The sequence below is a fragment of the Triturus cristatus genome, chromosome 3_2 (genome assembly GCF_964204655.1).
Source record: "Triturus cristatus chromosome 3_2, aTriCri1.1, whole genome shotgun sequence".
In the NCBI taxonomy this organism is placed as follows: domain Eukaryota; kingdom Metazoa; phylum Chordata; class Amphibia; order Caudata; family Salamandridae; genus Triturus; species Triturus cristatus.
The window spans coordinates 1126402723-1126421474 of record NC_140584.1 but is presented as its reverse complement, the minus strand read 5'-3'; the positions used below and the strand labels follow the sequence as shown (position 1 = coordinate 1126421474).

General features: G+C 45.6%; 1 protein-coding gene across 2 annotated transcripts in view; it reads left to right on the top strand.

Annotated features, from left to right (window-relative positions):
• Positions 1–18752, top strand: part of LOC146859237 (polypeptide N-acetylgalactosaminyltransferase 17-like) — a 1122647-nt gene that overhangs the window by 542513 nt on the left and 561382 nt on the right. For both annotated transcript variants that reach the window (XM_085649922.1, XM_085649923.1), the window contains exon 5: positions 12573–12770. In XM_085649922.1, the coding sequence (XP_085506048.1) occupies positions 12573–12770 (198 nt within the window). The remainder of the gene's footprint in view (positions 1–12572; positions 12771–18752) is intronic.

The following is an 18752-nucleotide window of genomic DNA, read 5'->3' as shown; positions in this document are numbered from 1 at the left end:
TGTATGCCAGGAGGGGCCGCCGTGGTAAGGGCAAGTGCACTGGAGGAATCTTGGCCTTGCATGGTAGTACCACAGCTACCCCACATATGCCAGAAAGGGCTGCCAGTATCAACATTGCCACAAGTTTGGGGCATTACCAAGACAGAAGATTGCAGCAGTGACCAACAGGTCAAGTCAGCACACCAAGACCTGTACCTGACTGATTTCCCTGAGAACCACGATAGACGCCACCAGAGACATCACACCCTCCCTCAGCTCCAGTGCGAAGCAGGTGGATTGAATTTACCCTTCCTCCCTGTGAGAGTGGGGGAACAACCTTTACAACGCAACTTTTACAACGCACTACCATTACAACGAAACTGTTACAACGCGAGTGCATTGACAATGCAGGACATTACAACGCAAGTCTTTACATCGACTTGCACTAGATGGCGTGCTAACATTAAAAATAGTGTAGTTTACTATCCCAACTCCTTCCCTACTGTTACGTGGACTGGAGTTGGAATAGTAAATTACACTTTTTTAATGTTAGCACGCCATCTAGTGCAAGTCGATGTAAAGACTTGCGTTGTAATGTCCTGCGTTGTCAATGCACTTGCGTTGTAAAACTTTCGTTGTAACAGCATGCGTTGTAACAGCATGCGTTGTAACGTCATACATCCGTGAGAGTGTCTTACCTCATCTTCGCAGAGTGGGTCCAGCTCCGATTGCCGGTACAAGCCAGCAGCAATGCTCGAGGGAGAGAGACCCCACCTGCTGGGTGCTGCCACGTGTACTGCGAGCAGCCCCACTTCGCCAAACACAATCAGGACTTGTGAGTGCCAGCAGTGATGGCACTCACTGCACTGCACTAGCTGTACCACTGAACAGGTTCATACGGTTGGAACGGGTAAGACTAGAACTGGAAACTTTCACCAAGCTTGCCAAAGAAACTACCCGAGGGCCTGAATCGAGAACGCCACTGCCGAAGTCTCAAGGACATTAGACTTCACCCCGTCAGCTGTCAGAATTCCTAGGCGAGGAATTCTGCTTGCAGGTGAGGCCTCCGTCGAGCAATCCGGAGCCTCTAGTTCTACTTTGAGGAACGCGGACTGGGAACCTTCACTGAATCTGTGTGGGCTGCTGCAGCTAAGAGAGAGCTGTCGCCGCTGAGAGCCCACTGGAATTTTAACCTTCGGGACCTTCGCTGAATCTGTGTGGTCCGCTGCAGCTAAGAGAGAGCTGTCGCCGCCTAGTGCCCACCATTGTGTCAGCTTGGTCGAGACCATCCTTCGTCCTGTGGGCCGCCGCAGCTAAGAGAAAGCTGCTGCCGCTGAGTGCCCGTACCTTTGCCAACTTTGCATCATCGTGGTTCATCCTGTGGGCCGCCGCATCTAAGAGAGAGCTGCTGCTGAGTGCCCGCACCTTTGCCAACTTTGCATCATCGTGATTCATCCTGTGAGCCGCCGCAGCTAAGAGAGAGGTGTTGCCGCTGAGTGCCCGCACCTTTACCAACTTTGCATCATTGGGATCTGTCCTGTGGTCCGCCGCAGCTAAGAGAGGGTTGCTGCCCCTGAGCGCTCGCACCTTTGCCAATGTTGCCTCATCGTGATTTGTCCTGTGGGCCGTCACAGCTAAGGGAGAGCTGCCGCCGCTGTGTGCCTGCATCTTGTTCATCATTGTCGAGAATTGTCGCTATCGTCTTGTGGACCGCCGCAGCTAAGAGAGAGCTGCTGCCGCTGTGAGCCCACAACGGAGCTGCAAGACAAGAGATATTGCCACCACCAGCCCGGGCTTGCGCAGCTGCGTGCTGTTGCCGCTGAGAGCCCGCCTGTCCCAGAGTGCCCGAATCATTATGGGTGCACGCTGCGAAACCCTGCAGCGAAGACTTGTGGTTGCTGGGAGTCCGCCTGTAACCGTCTCTTCTTTGAGAAGCTGCGTGCTGTGTCCCCTTTCCATGGCAGGTATCTGGTGCGCAACGGGTCGCGTAGGCCCTGACCTTGAACTCAGTCAGTGTCACGGTCTGGTGAATAAGTTATTGCCTTTTTGAGTCCCTACTGGTTTACGTGCATTGTAGCTTGTTAAAACGCTTTGAGAGTCTTGAGTTAAACCTTAGATAGAGATATTATTTTTCTATACCTACGTGAGTTGTGTCCTCTTGTGGTGTCGTTACTGCCTAATTGTTCATGGTCATAAATGCTTCACACACTGCCTCTGTGATAGGCCTAACTGCTCGTGCTACGTTACCACAGGGTTAAGCAGGTGTTGTCAAAGGGGGTAGCCCACTTGCCCTGACTTAGGAAGAAGGGTCCCTATTTGGACATTGGTGCCAGCCTTTGCCAACTAGAGACCCCCATTTCTAACAGTTGGCAAGGAATCCTGATTGAGAGATGTCGAGAAGGTGATTTTGTTCCAGGTATTCGGTGAGCTGAAGGTGGATTGCTTTCTCAAGTGACGTGGCAGGATAGGGTAGCAGGAAGATGAGGTGGTAATTTTTTTAGATCACTTGGGTCAGCGGAGGGTTTCTTTAGGAGGATCTAACCTCTGCGTGATGCAATTCGACCAGGAAGGCTGCTGTGGAGGTGGAGGCGTTGATGATGTTGGTAGGTAACATGCTGATAGGGTTGGCTACTAGGTTGCACAAATGTTGGGGGCAGGGCTCGGTGTGTGCCCCTGAATGTATTGAAGACATGAGGACTGTGGTGGTCTGAATTGTGAGCAGAGACCAGGCAGTGATTATTTGACTGGTGTGCGCTGGGTGGTTGAGGTTATTGAGGGTGAGGGAGGTGGGTTGAGGGTCAAAATTGTTGTAGTGGCGGCAATCTTGCTGTGGAAGTAGTTCGAGAGGGAGTCGTAGAGTTCTTGGGAGGGATAGATTGTGTTCACTATGGCTTCCAGGCTGGAGAATTTCTTGACTATTTCGAAGAGTTCCTTCATGTAGTTTGCCACAGTGTCTATGCGTGCTATGATGGCTGCTTTCATGGCTTCATTGATGCTCCTGTGGATGTTGTTGAGGGCAACTTTGTGAGCGGTTCTGTCGGAGGGGTTCCTTGTGGCACCCCAGCATTTCTTGAGTTGGTAGCTGTTTCACTTGGTGATTCTAAGCTCTGGGGTATACCAGGTGGCTTGTTTTGAAGCATTATTGGTTTTTGCTGGTTTAAGTGGGGCGACTCTGTTGGTGCATTTGGTGATCAAAGTGGAGAAAATAAGGACGGTCTGGTCCCAGTCTGATGAAACTTCCGCTTGGGTGGGACTGAGGGCTTGTGTCCACTATAAATGTATGCGTCTTGTAAAGCGCACTGCTGCCCTGAGGCATCGTGGCGCTGTAGACCGCTGGGGAACCCGTCCTGGCTATCCCTGTAAGATGATCCCTCCTGGGTATCTCCAAGGTGAAACCAGGCATCCCCGGCAAATGTGGGGGGCCGTTGTGGAGATGAGGCAAGCTAATGCCCAGAGTTGCCGAGTGTGATCCCTGGTTAGAGTAGGCACCGAGACGAGAATTATCGAGTCCGCTGGCCCTGGTCCACAACCCTGCCGCGTCGGGAATTGAACCCTGGTCCCAGGCCGTCCTCTGCTTCCGGGTCTGCTGCCTCTAACCAGTGAGCCACACCACTCCACACTGTGTCTTTGTTAACTTGCTCCCGCTGTGATGCTTGGCGACAGTGTGTTGAACATTGGAGATTGTGAAGTGTACAATGGTTTGATCAGTCCAGGTGAGTTCCGTGACAAAGATTAATTTTATTCTACTGCTGGAGTTGAAGATGGAGTTGAGTGTGTGTCCGGCTTTGGGCATTGCTTCAGTGACAAGTTGAGTGAGGCCAACGTTCTTCAGGTTTTTCAGGAGGGCAATAGAGTTGGCATCATATGGGTTGTTGACATGGAAATTTAGATCACTAAGTAGGACGCAGAGGTAGAAGTCGATGGCTAGGGGAGCAATGAGGTTGGTGATGGCAAAGCAGAATGCCAGTCAGGGTCCTGATGGTCTGTAAATGAGTGTGCCTCTTAGCATGGTCTTGGGGTTTGGGCATAGTTGGAAGTTGAGGAGTTCAATGAGAGGCATTGGGTCCTCCTTTGTGATGGTGCATCAAATGTTTTCCATGAAAATGATGGTGATGCCCCTGCCATGCATGTTGGTGTGGTCTCTGTGTAACATTTTGTGTCCAGCTGGTGTTGTGGTGGCAATAGCGGGGTCCGAGGAGGGGTTGATCCTTGTTTCGGTGATGAATGCCATGTCAAGGAAGAGGGAGGTGATGATGTTCCAGGTTTCCAGGGTGTGTTTACAGAGGGAGCAGCCATTGATCAGGATGCATTAGAGCAGTTCTGATTGATTCATGGTCTTCTGAGCAGAAGAGGCTCAGTGCCGGTGTGGGCTGTTGGTCCTGTGTTGTAGGAGAAGTGTCAGTTTTAGCAGGGGAAAGGTCCTTTGGTCGATCGTGGGGAGGTGGTGCAGCAAGAATTGTTATGGTGTCTGGATCCAGGGCCAGGTGGTGTAGTGGTTGGTGGCGGGAGTGCCAGGGGTCCTAGGCTCAGACATGCACAGACGAGCTTGCCTTTAGCACACCTTCAGCACACCAGTGGTGTGCCCACTGAGAGCAGCTGCACAGCAGCAGTCCTGGGAGGTGGGAGGGGCTGGAAGAGAAGCGGGGCGGTGCAGAAAGTATGGGAAAGTGGGAAAAGGGAGTCCAAGGGCATCTGAGCAAAGGCTGATGTGACAAGGCAAAGACAAAAGTACCAATAAAGAGAAGAAAATTGATTTAATGATAACCAAACAGACCAAAACTGTAATACAAAAACAAAAAGGCAAACATCACGGGTAGTCAAGGTCTGCAACTAATCCATCCTGTCCGTGCAGGAAAGGAATAACAGCACCATTTAGCAATATCACAATCCATTTTGAGGTCTATTTTGTATATGATTGCTAAGACATATCAGGAGCTATTTGCTGACTCTCTCCATTCAAGTGACATACCTGAGGACTGAAAAAGAGCTAGTGTGATTCCTCTGCTAAAAGAGACCAATGCCGATCCTGAGTCCTTGGCTAATTTTAGACGTCTCTCTGCTCCCAGCAGCCTCAAAGATGTTGGAGAAGCTGGTAAATTAAGAGCTCACCACCTCCCAATCAGGGTTTAGAGCCCGTCACAGTACTGAGACCACATTAGAGGTTTCATAATCCATCAAATCCAATTTGCACTCTGGGCTCAATGTGACTCTGGTGTTGTAGGATCTGTCAGTCGTGTTTGATATAGTAGATCATAACATCTTGCGGCGCAGGTTAGAACGTCTGGTAGTGACAGGTTCTGCACTAAGTTGGCTGGGCTCCTTCCTTGAAAGAGGAGAACAGGTGATCTCGTCGTAGCAGTCTGCCTTAGGAGCAAAAAGGTTGAAGAGGGGTTGAAGTTGGGAGTGGCTCAAGGATCCTCCCTAAGTCTCACACTATTTAACATTTACATGTCTCCTCTGGCATATTTGGTTGAATCCTTTAACATCAAGTTCATTTCATACGCTGATCATGCCCAACTCCTACTCATGTCTGAAGGGGATTCCACAAGTACAAAGGTTACATTTGCATGTTGCATGGATGCGCGGCTAGATTGGATTGGTTGAAGGTCAACAAACTGCAAAACCACCCAGACAAAATGGAAATCGTATTGTTTGGGTGGTATCCCCTTCTATGATGTGTAGGATTTTGACCCAATAGCATTCTCCCTTCCCCCTCCAATGGTGGAGGCTAGAAATTTGGGCGGTATGTTTGACGCCCAACCCTCGTTTAGGGCATATCTATCAGGAGTGGTGAAAGCTTGTTTCTTGATCTTCCAGATGTTGAAAAAGTTTCTTCACTTGCTCTCAAATGAGGCACAAGTTACAGCGGTCAGGACACTAATTCTTTATAGGCTATTTTATGCCAGAATATTCAATCCAGCGACTGCAAATAATGCACAACATGGCAGTCCGCCTGCTGTATAAAGGCTGAAACATGCATCAGTGTCATCATTTCGGGAGCGACTTCACTGGCTACCAGTTCATCAACGGATAATGTATAAGGCATTGACGCTAACACATCAAGCTCTTCACAACAGGGGGTCTGAATACCCCAATGAACGGATTAAGGAATGCAGCCCAGTGAGGCTCACATACTCCAGCAATGCTAGATTTATCAAGGTTCCTCGCTTCCAGAGACAATGGAGGGAGGCGCGTCTTCATTGTCAGAAGGCAGACATGTGGAATCAGCTTGTCTAATTTTGCAATAATAATTGCTCATTTAATTATTGTTTTTAAAATATAGACAAGGCTTCATAGAATATAAGTAGGTGAGAGGTTAGAGCGGCTTTTGTGCTAATTATTTATTTTGAAAACATTATTCAGAAAGAGGTTGTAAACTGGAATATAGCATTATTGGATAGAGAGCAACTTCAATCCGGTGACTCGAGATTGAGTTTTGAGGGTCATGCAGTAGCTGTGAAAACGTTTCCTTACTGAAGACTATAGAGTTATATCTATATCTATGAGCTTATCTTCTGAGACAAGAACAACAGCTGCTATTTCATTGCTGAACATTGCTTCTATTGTACCTAAAAGATATGCAGGTGCAGAACATCTCATTAACTCGATCCGGCCCCTATCTCATGCTAAATATTGCTTAGCTGGCCTAGCGAGAGGATGATTGCCAATATTGATGAAAAGAAGCCTTAAAATACAGTCAGCCTTTCAACAACTATCATAAGCACGATCTTGTTTATTTTCATTATAGTTGCCATTCATATCATGTGTACTAGAATAGGATTTGAATTTTCATAATTTCTGGAAATATATTCATGGTTTCCTAATGTTCCTAAGTATATCTAGTTGTGATGAAAGAGGGTTTAGGGTCCAAAAACTATTTCAGTGAAGTCTCACAGCACAGACTGTTACCTAGTATTCAAATAATGCTCAGTGAGTTGTGGGGTCAAGGGTTGCAAGCCACCAAATTCTTTATCTCATGTTGGTACATTTACTAAGTCCTTAGTGCTATAGGGTCTAGAAAACAAATTCCTTGGGCGGAGTTATCGAAAACAATTAAAAAAAACATTTGAATCCTTACATGAGGCTTCATCGTTGAGTAATCTTGCATGACACTTGCAAGATTTTTTCAAACAATACTGAATAGCAGAGACATCCATTGTAATATTGGTCTCCTCCTTCAGGTGAGATTGTTGCTCCCTCTCTACTGGGAGATTGTCAGACACTTGAGTAATAAAAGGTTATTCACTATTTAATTTTAAATTTCTAATCTGTTCTGTACTGGTACGGCAGCCTATTCAGTTAGCAATAGATATCAGAGACCCAATTATACAGCACCTCTTGGCTAGAGGTTTTCCTTATACGAAAGGTGGGGTAACTTTGTTTCAAAATGCACCTGCTGCATACTCTTTTGCAATATTTTACTTGTGGGTGGAGTTTGATGCTGTAGATCCAAATAGGTAAAATTCCTGTATATTTTCAAAGCTGCTGCAAAACTAGCTAATCATTAACCCTGTTACAACTTAGAAGTCCTGTTTGGAACTAGAAAAGACACACACCCGACAGCAGCTTTTTTCAGTTTCTTTTTGGCCTCTATTGAGAGGTTTTTGCCTTAGCTGCTTTTTATGGATACGGAGACGCTATTCTTCATGTTATAATCTAAGCCCTGATGTAGTTCCTTCATAGGAACGAAACGCGTTGGCTGAAGGCCTTTTTAAAACATTGTAACAAATAAGAAAACTGCTGGACTCATTTGGATGACTCTGACTCCTTTCCTGGAGCACATTCCTTTCTCACGAGATCCTGTTCGGAACTACTACAGGGTTAGGATATCAAGAACCACAAACATGGTTTGGTGGACAACTACTACATATAAATCAGAATTTTAGAATTGGTCATTCAAATAATGAAAGGGCTTCCTGGCCTGTATTTGCCGGGTATTTAGCTTATCCTGACACAGCAATACTGTCAGCCCCAGAGTTAAGACATTACAAAATTAGTTAGTAGCGATTTATAGGTAACTTCAGCAATTTGTTGTACAAAACATCTGCGACCGTAACATTTGTTTCTGGCCCTGCACAATAAAGTGCATCCGGCAGTGCTGACAATTAGTCCACAGTCTACTAATGATATTACAGGCAGAGCAACTGCAAAGTGAGACAAGATTCCATTTTGGATCGCTCATAAAAACGACCAGTTAGCAGGATTCTATCCTCATTCAACACACCAGGAGAAGCATAGAATACTATGTGTGTTCCCCTTTGGATGGTACCACCAGTGGAAGAGTCTACTACATGGGACCAATCTTTGTAAGAATCTATACTACTACACATTGCACAATCTCATTTGCAGTATTCCTGGAGGTGTTAAAACAAATACGGAATGAGCACAGAGCTCCATTGGCTCTAGACTTAGCAATGAAATTGATAGGAAATATTGACACAGTTTATTGATACCTCTTAGGAACATTGACCGAGAAGCTGCAGTTCTGACAGTATGTCAGTGGTTAACAGCTATTTCTGTTCAAGATCATGAACAGGAGCTTGCCAAAATTATATCAGAAGTTTATACCATGGTGGTCTATGATACTTTAGGTTCTCACGCCCCAAAACCATAATTCAAAGCAAATACAAGACTGAGTGCTCCGGTAAAAAGAACGCTGCACCGGAGGCTAAGATAAAGCAGAGAGCAAAACAGTGTTTTCTTCAAACTGGATTTTAGTGTTAGATGTAGGAGGACACTTGGATTATCATAGTAAACTCCCCACTCACAACCCCAGCCTAAAAAGCACAGGTTTAATGTGGCTGAATACCTTCCCCATCTTGGATTTATCCTGATGCATTGTATATTTGGCCTGTTTTCAAAAAGGGAAACACAAACTACTACAAAAGTGGGTAGGCCAGGGTCTTGTAATGTTTATTTCCTTGGTAAAAGAAGAACTAGCAGTGTCTGAGAGTGTCCCCTACAAACAGGATGCTGAACCCTACAACGCTGGACCCTTAACCAGCCTTCTTCAGGACACTGCCTGACCTGAAAAAGGATATCAGGAAAACTGAACCTGCTTGCACTAGGCATTTGTGGCTTGTGATAAGGACCGGAGGAGGCTGACACCCTTCCACTTGATATCCAAGGCCAGAAAGACCTCAAGGATCATGAGGCTGATCCGCCTAGATAGCTCCAGGAACATAAAACAGTGGAAGAAGACATTCCTATGCAGAATCCCAGCTGGCAAGTGGCAACTTGACCTGGACTGGACGTTATTGTTGCGTTCTGTCTGACAAGTGCTTCCTTTGAGGTCCTGGTGGCATTGGAAGTGCACTCCAGTAGTTGCTTGGGCACTGGAAAAAGTTTGGGAATTTTTCAAAAGTTTTTGCCCCAAAGCTAAAATGTAACCAACTGTGAAAAGAATCTGACTATCAATTCCACAGTGTTGGATTGCATTTCTGGTTTGTCCTGCATAAAGAAGAGTTCATCCTCAGAAATAAACAAAGTCCTTTTTAAGACTGGGACTGAGATTTTTTTCAACCGACCTACTTTCATGTCCTAGTGGGGCCAATCTACTTGTTGCACCCCACCAGGGCCCCATTGCGGTAAGCCTCAAATTATGTCTAGGTCCCAATCTACTGCGACAATTGACCACAGTTGGTGCTCTGCTCTCCTTGGTGATGTTTGCTCATAACTCTTTACATAATTCATATCTCCAGCTGATATGGTGTAATTTTGTTAGATACGTTTTACTCTATTTTTATAAATTGGAATGGAAGTTTTAATGTGTGTGATTTTTGCTTTTTAACTTTTTTTGCACTCGTGAATGCTTTACATGTGTTCTTTAAGTTAAGCCCATCTGCTTTGTGCAATAGCTACCAGGGGTTGAGCTCAAGTTTAAATTACTGAAACCTTTGACTGGACCTGAGCAATTAGAAACTTTATTATCTGTGGTAGACTACCATCCACCCCACGTAATATTTCACTTTATCACATTTCCCATAACAGAAGATCTGAAAACTGATCAATCCCCACGATTCCTTATATACAATACTGTTTGAGATGACTATAAAAATTATAACACCATCAACTCAATTGATGCCACCTCTGAAAAAACATTATTAATCCCTGCAACTATTGATTTCTGAAAAATGTTGCTCATCCTGTACTTTTCTGCATCATGAAATGAACAACCATGTCTGCACCTTCACTTAAAACACTTTGATGCACACAAAACAATTATTTTTTTTCATTTGGGATCCTAAATGCAATTTCTTTGATATTGGCCTCAATAGGATGTCGGTCAGAAAGGCTCCATCAGCATTTGTATTTTCCTAACTCGTGTTGGAATCCGTGTTTCGGACCGACTTGGAAACATTTCCGACCGACTGATTATGATAGAAGTTAATCGTTTAGTATTCCCGACTCAGTTCCAACTGGCATTTGGAGACTCTGAGTCGGTCGGAGCCGATTCGTACGGGTCTAGGGACCGCATTTCTGACTGAGGTATTACGATGTCAGATTTGGACAGCCTTTCCGAATCGGTCTGTTGGACACGAAGCGGCTTTGGGAAACTGACTTTGTGGGCATGTAGCAGGCCCCCATTCACCCAGAAACCTCTGTTTGGGGCCCTTTGGGATACCCAGGGGACCCCTCTTTACAACCATGCACAGTGTAGCAGGCACCATGGGGTGCCTGCGATAGGGTTCAAGGTTTTCCGCAACCACCCCATTTTTCAATGGGAGGCTGTGTTGTGGGTCGGAACACAGGCTCCCATTGATGTCAATGAGAGTTCGACCGAATGGTGTTCCGAAACATCGTAATCGGTCGGTCGTACTCTCAGAACCCGAGTAGGTCAGAACTGATTCCGACAAGGAGTCGGTCAGAATGCTTTCCGAGCGACATCACAATGAGGCCCTGAGGAGGAAACATTTCCGACCAACCGATTACAATGGAAAAGTAACTGTTCGGTCATTCCGAATCGGTTCCAACAGGCATTCGGAGACTCCGGGTCATTTTCAGCCAAATCGTACAGGTATATGGATCGCATTTCCGACTGACGTATTATGATGTCAGATTTTGACAGCCTTTCTAAATCAGTCTGTCCGACAAAAAACTGCTGTCGGAAACTGACTTTGGGGCCCTTAGCAGGCCCCTCTTCACCCGAAGGCCTCCGGTTGGGGCCTGTGGGGGTACCCAGGAGAACCCGCTTTATAACCTTGCACAGTGTAGCAGGCGCCATGGGGTGCCTGGAATAAGGTGCAGGTTTTCCGCAGCCACACCATTTTTCAATGGGAGCCTGTGTTGTGGGTCGGAACACCGGGGCCCATTGAAGTCAATGGGAGTCCGACCGAACGGTGTTCGGAAACATCGTAATCCATCAGTCTGACTCTCCAAACCCGAGTCGGTTGGAACTGATTCTGACAAGGAGTCGGTCAGAATGCTTTCCGACAGACAGCGTAGTGAGGCCCGAGTAGGAAACATTTCTGAGAAACCGATTACGTTAAAAAGGTAACTGTTCCGTCATTTCGAATCGGTCCCAACAGGCATTGAGAAACTCCGAGTCGGTTGAAGCCGAATAGTACAGCTCTACAGACCATGTTTCCAACTGATGTATTATGATGTCGGATTCAAACAGCCTTTCTGACTCGGACCGTCCAACACGAAAAGGCTGTCAGAAACTGGCTTTGAGGAGCCCTAGCAAGCCCCCCTTTAACCAGAGGCATTCGGTTGAGGGCTGTTGGAGTACCCAAGGGACCCCCTTGTAGAACAATACACAGTGTGACAGGCACCATGGGGCCACTGCCAAAGCGTGCAAGGTTTTCCGAAACCACCCCTTTTTTCAATGAGAGCCTGGTTGTCTGTCGGAACACAGGCTCCCATTGAAGTCAATCGGAGACTTTCTGAACCATGTTCGGAAGCATCATAATCGGTCAGTCGGAACCTCTGACCGCGAGTCGGTTGGAAGCAAATCCGGCAAGGAGTGTGGAGGTTTAGTTTCCAACCGACATCGTAATCAGGCCCAATGTCTTTCTTGTCATGGCTCCTGGTCTCTATTTTAGACAGTTCACTGGAGAAAATATAGCTTATTGTGCATTTAGGCCAGACATTCTTTTCAATCAACTTTAACTTTCGACTTAGTTTTAAAAATTTTAAAGTGAGGACTTTGTAAGAATTGCATGCCCCCAAATCAGTGGAACACCTTCACACCTGGATCTGAGCTGAAGGCAACTGCCTTCTATTCAGGAAATTCTTGAAGGCTGAACTGATATGTGCTGTGGTCAACTAGAATAAGTCTTACAAAGGGTGTAGCTGAAGAATGTTGATATAACAACTTTCAAATATCCATATGAACTTTAACCTGCTTTAATTTTCATTTTTTCTTCAGATGTTTTTCCTCTCCAGCTTCTTTTCTTTTTAGTTTTTCACATAATTCAGAAGTGACTCGGGTGATGGTGGGCCAGAACCGCGTAAAATATGTTTAAATTAATAAAATACAAAATACATACTGAGAATGCCCTAAAACTTCAAAATGTTTCATAAGTTGGATATTCACGAAATACATTATAATGAAAATGTTCTTACATGTTCTCTTTTCTCTGTTTACGCAGGGCTGAGCCAGTTCTTTCTCGGATTCAACAAGATTATAAACGAGTAATTCTTCCTTCAATTGACAATATTAAGCAGGACACGTTCGAAGTGCAGCGTTATGAGAATTCTGCTCATGGTTACAGCTGGGAATTGTGGTGCATGTACATTAGCCCACCTAAAGACTGGTGGGACGTGGGAGACCCATCTCTACCAATTAGGTGAGATTTTTATCAACACCTCTAATGATTGAATAAAACAACTTAGCATTGGTTGATCGAATATTATATATGTTGAAAGTTAAGGGGATATTTAGAATCTGACAGGCTGTCTGTCAGGACAACACAGTGGTGACCAGTTTACTGAAAAGGCTTCAATATGAATGTTATGTTAATATATTTTCTAAAGCGCTCAATTACTCTAGGGTGTCTTGGCGCGGGCTTTGATACTGGAGAAGAGACGTGCAAGAAGTCCAGCAGGCCTATCAAGTACTGAGAAGCCAGGTTTTTAAGAGCTTCCTGAAGCAATGCCAGCTAGACACCATGCATGGCTTGGAATTTGTTTTGTTTTCCGAAAGTAAATCCCCAAAGATGGGGTTAACCTCTGAAAAGCAAAAAAAACAAAAAACAATGGTCCTGATGTTCTGGGGTTTTTCCCACCGTATTTGGTCCATTTCTGTTGTTTAATGTTTGGGATCATCAGTTTTTTCCTGGCTGTCTAGAACAACAAAAAGGAATGTTGGAAAGATTACCCTAAATAGAGCAGAGGTTATCACTTACATTGACCAACAGGGCTGTAACTGGCTGGCCATCAGTCAAAGGTTTCTGCCGGTGGTACCAGCTGAGGCTTAAGTGGCGCAAGCCTGGTGCTTCTCCCACTTTTAAATGGAGTGGACAAACAGTGAGTTTGGCAGACAGAGGATCTGCCACTTTTTGATTGATGCATCATATCTTCCAACTCTGAATGACCTTGTGTACGAGATGACCTATGGGATACCTTTGATCTATGGCTACAGCAGTTTTCACTTATCAGCTGAAATGAACAACTTGAGTAATCAAAGCAATGTGATTTGCCTACGGTATAAAAAGCAAGAATGCAGGAAGAACTGTATATGTTTCTTATTACTGACCACTGCTAGACTGAAAGACCCTTTTGATACCATTTCCAGTGATCTGTCTGGGTATGGGTATTAATGCTTAGGTACCCATCAGTTATTGACCATAAGGAGGAAAACAGTATTGGTCATAAGAGGTACAAAGCAGTAAATGATTTACATAGGACTCTCATTTTTTGGTAGATGGTATCTTTAACTTTATGTTTTTTATTAGGATATTTATTAAAGTATCTTAGATAACATTTCTTATGCTTCGATGTATACTGTGAATTATGGTCAAATGTGGTGTAAAGATCTGTATTTATTGGCTTTGATGTTACTGAGGCTAAGTCTAATGGCATGCCTTAATGCAATGCCTTCAGGTTTTGAAGACAAGCAAAGAAGTGAAATTTGTAAATTCACCCACCTGAATCTTTAGCTCATCTGCTACGTAAAAAGATAATGTCTTTGTGTACACGTTCTACCAATCCTCTCTCCGCCTCTCATTGTCAATAGAGTGACTTCAGCTAGTTCTATTTTTCAGAGGCATTTTTGTGTACATGGTTATTAGCAGTCTTATTATGTAGAGATCAAAATAATGTCAATTCATCTTATACCTTAATGTGTTGTAGAATTATACATATATAACAAGGTACTATAAAGAATATTGAGGATTGAGCAGGTTGTTGTTATTGTACAGAGTAGTGACTGGCTTTTATAAAGTCCCAGATGTCTTGATTGTTTCATACAGTTGTTGTAGTCATGGAGGGAAAATGTACTACTTTAGAGGTGTTAGAAATGGGATTCCTGGTTGGCTAAGTTATCCACCCATGCCAGGCCGGAACCACCACTGGAGTCAGGGTAATACGATGCACACCCCCAGGTAGCTTGGCACAGAAGAGTTAGGCTTATCTAAAAATGCAATGTGTAAAGGATTTGTGCAACACACACACAATGTAGCACAATGAATACACCACAAAAATATTCCACAAAGGTTAAAAAATATAGATTATATTTGTATGAATAAAACAAACCTAAAAAGACAATAAACCAAGAAGTAGAACCGGAGTTATGAATTTTCAAAGAATAAACCAAAGAAGTCAAAAAGTTTACTTTAGAGAGCCCTAGACGGAAGTAAAGCCAAAGTTTAGGCTGACCACAATGGAGTGCTGGTCAAATACATTTCCAAACAGGTCCTACTGAAGTTATTTTACCTTCTCAAGCTGAGCAAAGTGCCCTCTTCTCGAGGGAGATGGTCGCCGTGAGCAAGTAGAGCATCATTATCGATGATCCTGCAGGCGCGAAGAGTTGGCTGGAGGTTGCAGACAAAAGACAGGGCTTTGCGGTTGCCGGCAGCAGGACTCGCTGTGCAAGAACATGATGCTGTGGCGGCTCACACTGATCTTTCGAGCAAGCAGTGCAATCGCATTTCAAAGTGGGCTGTTCACGGTCGCAAAGAGCCCAAAAGCTGGATTTCAGGGGCGCAGGAGCTATAGGTGATGACAGTAGCTGCAGAATCTGTTTCTGAGGCCCAGAGCTCGAAGAGGGCACCTCAGGAAAGGTTAAGACTCACAGAAAGCAGAGTCCAGCAGCACCAGCCGGATTGAATTAGACTTCAGAAAACAGGAGGCAAGCCAGCAAGCTCTTGGGGATCACTTGTAGGGAAGTGAGAGACCAGCTCCCCTTCCAGCAGAGTCTGGGAGTATCAGACAGCAGGGTAACATGCATACATGCAGTCCTTCCAGGAAAGCAGTCCAGTTGAGTCGTTTAAGCAGCACAGAAGTCCTTCTGATAGAGGTTCAGTTCAAGATCCAGAAGCAGCTGATTTTAGGGGAGCAGAAACCCAGTACTTGTTCTTAAAAGTGCTTTTGATGTACGATCCCTTTAAACCTAGTTCTGTCTTCCAGGTTAACCCTTGGGGGGGGGGTGTAAGTCAGTGCTTTGTGTGAGGACAGGACTCAGCCTATTCAAATGTAAATGCGAGTCACCTCTCCCCCTTCGAACCCAGGAAGGCTATCAAAATGCAGATGAGTGCAGATGGGTGCTTAGACACACCCAGCCCTTACTGTGTGTGTGAATGTCTAGAGGAAATTAACAAAGTGTAGCTGTCTTCCTGCCCAGACATGTATTGGGGACAGGCTATCAGGCACAAAGAGCAGTAAGGACAGAGGAATGTTCAGTTTCTAAAAGTTGCATTCGTAAACAGTAATGTTAAATCCAACTTCACTAGTAAGGAGGATTTATCATTACCATTCTGAATATATCAAACATGAAAGAACTACTCCGCTCTGACCAGGAATTACAGCTTAAACGTATATTAAGTAATTCTCAACGCTGGCTTAGGACAGAAGTGAAAAACAAAATAGGCTGTTGGTCACTTCCAGGACATGCCAAACGTAAAGGTATATGTTATACCTTTTACTTGCATAGCACCCTGCCCCTAGGGCTTCTTAGGGTCTACTTTAGGGGTGTCTTATATTTAATTAAAGGGGAATTTAAGGCTTGGCAAGCAGCTTTAAATGCTAAGTCAAAGTTTTAGTGAACTGTACACATAGGCACTGCAGTGGCAGGCCTGAGACAGGTTTGGATACCACATCAGTACCTATGGGCCCAAATCAGACTAGGTCATAGTGCCTTACCTGCCCTCCTAACTTTCCCAGAGTAACAGGTAAATTGGTACCCCAGATCACAACTATCTAGTCCCCTGGGGAACCATGAAAACACATTGCCACCTTTCGTTTAATTACTCATGCATGCCCATTATAAACAAAAGAAAGCCATGTGGAAAGTTTACAATATTTATTGAAACTATTGTGCTCTCTTATGAGGCAACTGTGCTGTATTTAAAAAACCTATGCTACTGAGCAGAGTAATCAGCATTACGAGTAAACTATACACAATGAAAAACCATAGTATGGTGAATGATTTATCTGCCTAAGCCTACCCTCACTACGTAAGCACATACCTGTGATCTCTGGGATCAGAACTGGCCAACATAACTGGCAATTGTAGTTAGGTGGTCTGCATCTCAGGTTGCGCAAAGCTAGGGCATCCGTTCCAAGACCTTTCCCCTCTAGAATAATCCTCCTCTCTGTTTCCAAAAGGCATGTGTTTATGTATCTGATAAGTGCCTCACTTGAAAACAGTAGCTGTTCCTCTGTGTTGTGTCTAATGTTAGGAGATGTTGGTTTATCAAGCACAGAAAAACAGTGCACAATGTTGAATGACTTTGTACGAAATGTTCAGACTGAATCTCAGCAGAAGAGCTGAATAACAATAATAGCATGTGCAGACTACTTCTAAAATAACATAGTGGCTCAAAAAAAATATGGTACGTGTGTGGCTGTGCAAAGCAAATGTGGCCTAAAACGTGCAGTTAAGCTAAAATAAGGCAAAACTACAGTGGGCCCAAGGAGGAACTCACTACAGAAGCATGTTAAAGCTCTCTTCTGAATGTTGAATGAAATGTGCATATCTAGGAGATTTTTGGAAGATTTGTATAAGTTTGAAGTAAGCATATTCAGTAAAGAGTAGTAAACGCAAGTATCTTAGGGTTAATCTATTAAAAGGTAAGATGCGTTTCAGCAATGTTCATAGTGAAACTTTGACCTTTTTAGGTCTCGCCTGGCGAACGCAGCGCGAAAGCGCTGTCGCCAGCGAGATCTATTGTTGCTGACTTGCCTCGGAAGTGGGACAGGAGATGGGCCCGCGCAAGGCGATTGGTGATTGGAGCCTGTGTACGCGAACGTGAACACGCCCGTCCACACACGCAATGTGCACATCTCCTGTCCCCCTTCCGACCACATGCCAACCCCGTTGGAGCGGCCCGCTGCAAGACGGGGCCGCTCAGAATGCGAAAAGGACACTGTGCCTCGATCAGGCATCAACAATAGCCCACACGGAGCCCCCCCAGCCCTTCTTCACTCACCGGGCTTCTCTCTTCTGGCGGGGGCTCCTCCTCGTGGCGGCAGCACTTCTCTTGCGGGGCTTTCCTGCACTCCTGGGAGCCCGGTGCTGCCGTGGGCATCCTTGGCCGCCCGCACTCTTCACCGGGGCCCCCTCCTGGGACCCGGGGCTTTTCTCCACTCCGGCCGCCACCGCTGGGCTCTCCCTTCAGCATGGCAGCCCCGCGTTAGCACGGCACGCCGGTTTCTCTTACTGCCGGAGCAGGCCCCGCCCACGTCCCAGGCAAGGGAGTCTGACTTCCGGTTTTGCCGAACAGGGCAGTGGCGGTGATTGCTTCTCGGCGGCAAGAGGAGTAGGCTCCCTCGTGAGTTAAAATAGATGTAGAAGCGGGGTGGGCACCCGCTCAAAGGATTTTGTCTGCACTTTAGTACAGTAAGCTTGATATTTGTACAACGTGTGCACGGGTCCATCTACTCTGCATTCAAGCATCAAATGTGTTGGCTCTGCCAATGCTTGTTTGACCTAGGACTGCAAGTCTTCCCCGGCCCTAACACCTTTACTGAATATTCAAAGGCATTTCTTGAATGCACATAGGCATGCCTGCATTTTACTCTGCATGCTTGCTGGCTCTTTGGTTAGCCCCCCAAAATACGCTTTACCCAGACAGTCAAGAATTGGTGCTGGAACAGTAGAAGATGTTGACCTCGAGTTTTGGGCACGTTTCTGTGCTTGACTGATTTTCAGCGGAAACATGAAAATACTACTACCTATACCAGTAACAGACATGTGGGTTAGCGCCCTCAGGTACAATATCTGCCACCATGAAAACACTGCCAAGCCACTACAGAAATGTGCAGCCCCATTAAAAAAAAGATATCTATATATTTAACCCGTTGTGTGCTTATGACGACCCCAGCTCTTCATGAGGCACAGTGGAGCTGTGCTCATGACGAGCTGAGCTCGTCATAACGGTCACGCTCCGCCCACGCTTGATTGATTCCCTGCCTGTGCGGGAGAATCAATTAGTGGGCAGAGTCGTGACGAGCTCAGCTCGTCATGAGCACAGCTCCACTGTGCCTCATGACGAGCTGGGCTCATCACGACCCCAGCGCCACCGCCGCCCCCCCCCCGTGCCGAGGGGGAAATACCCCCGCAGCAAAGGGGTTAAAAAGTGACCTAGAGGAAAGACTTGTTGCAGTGAAAA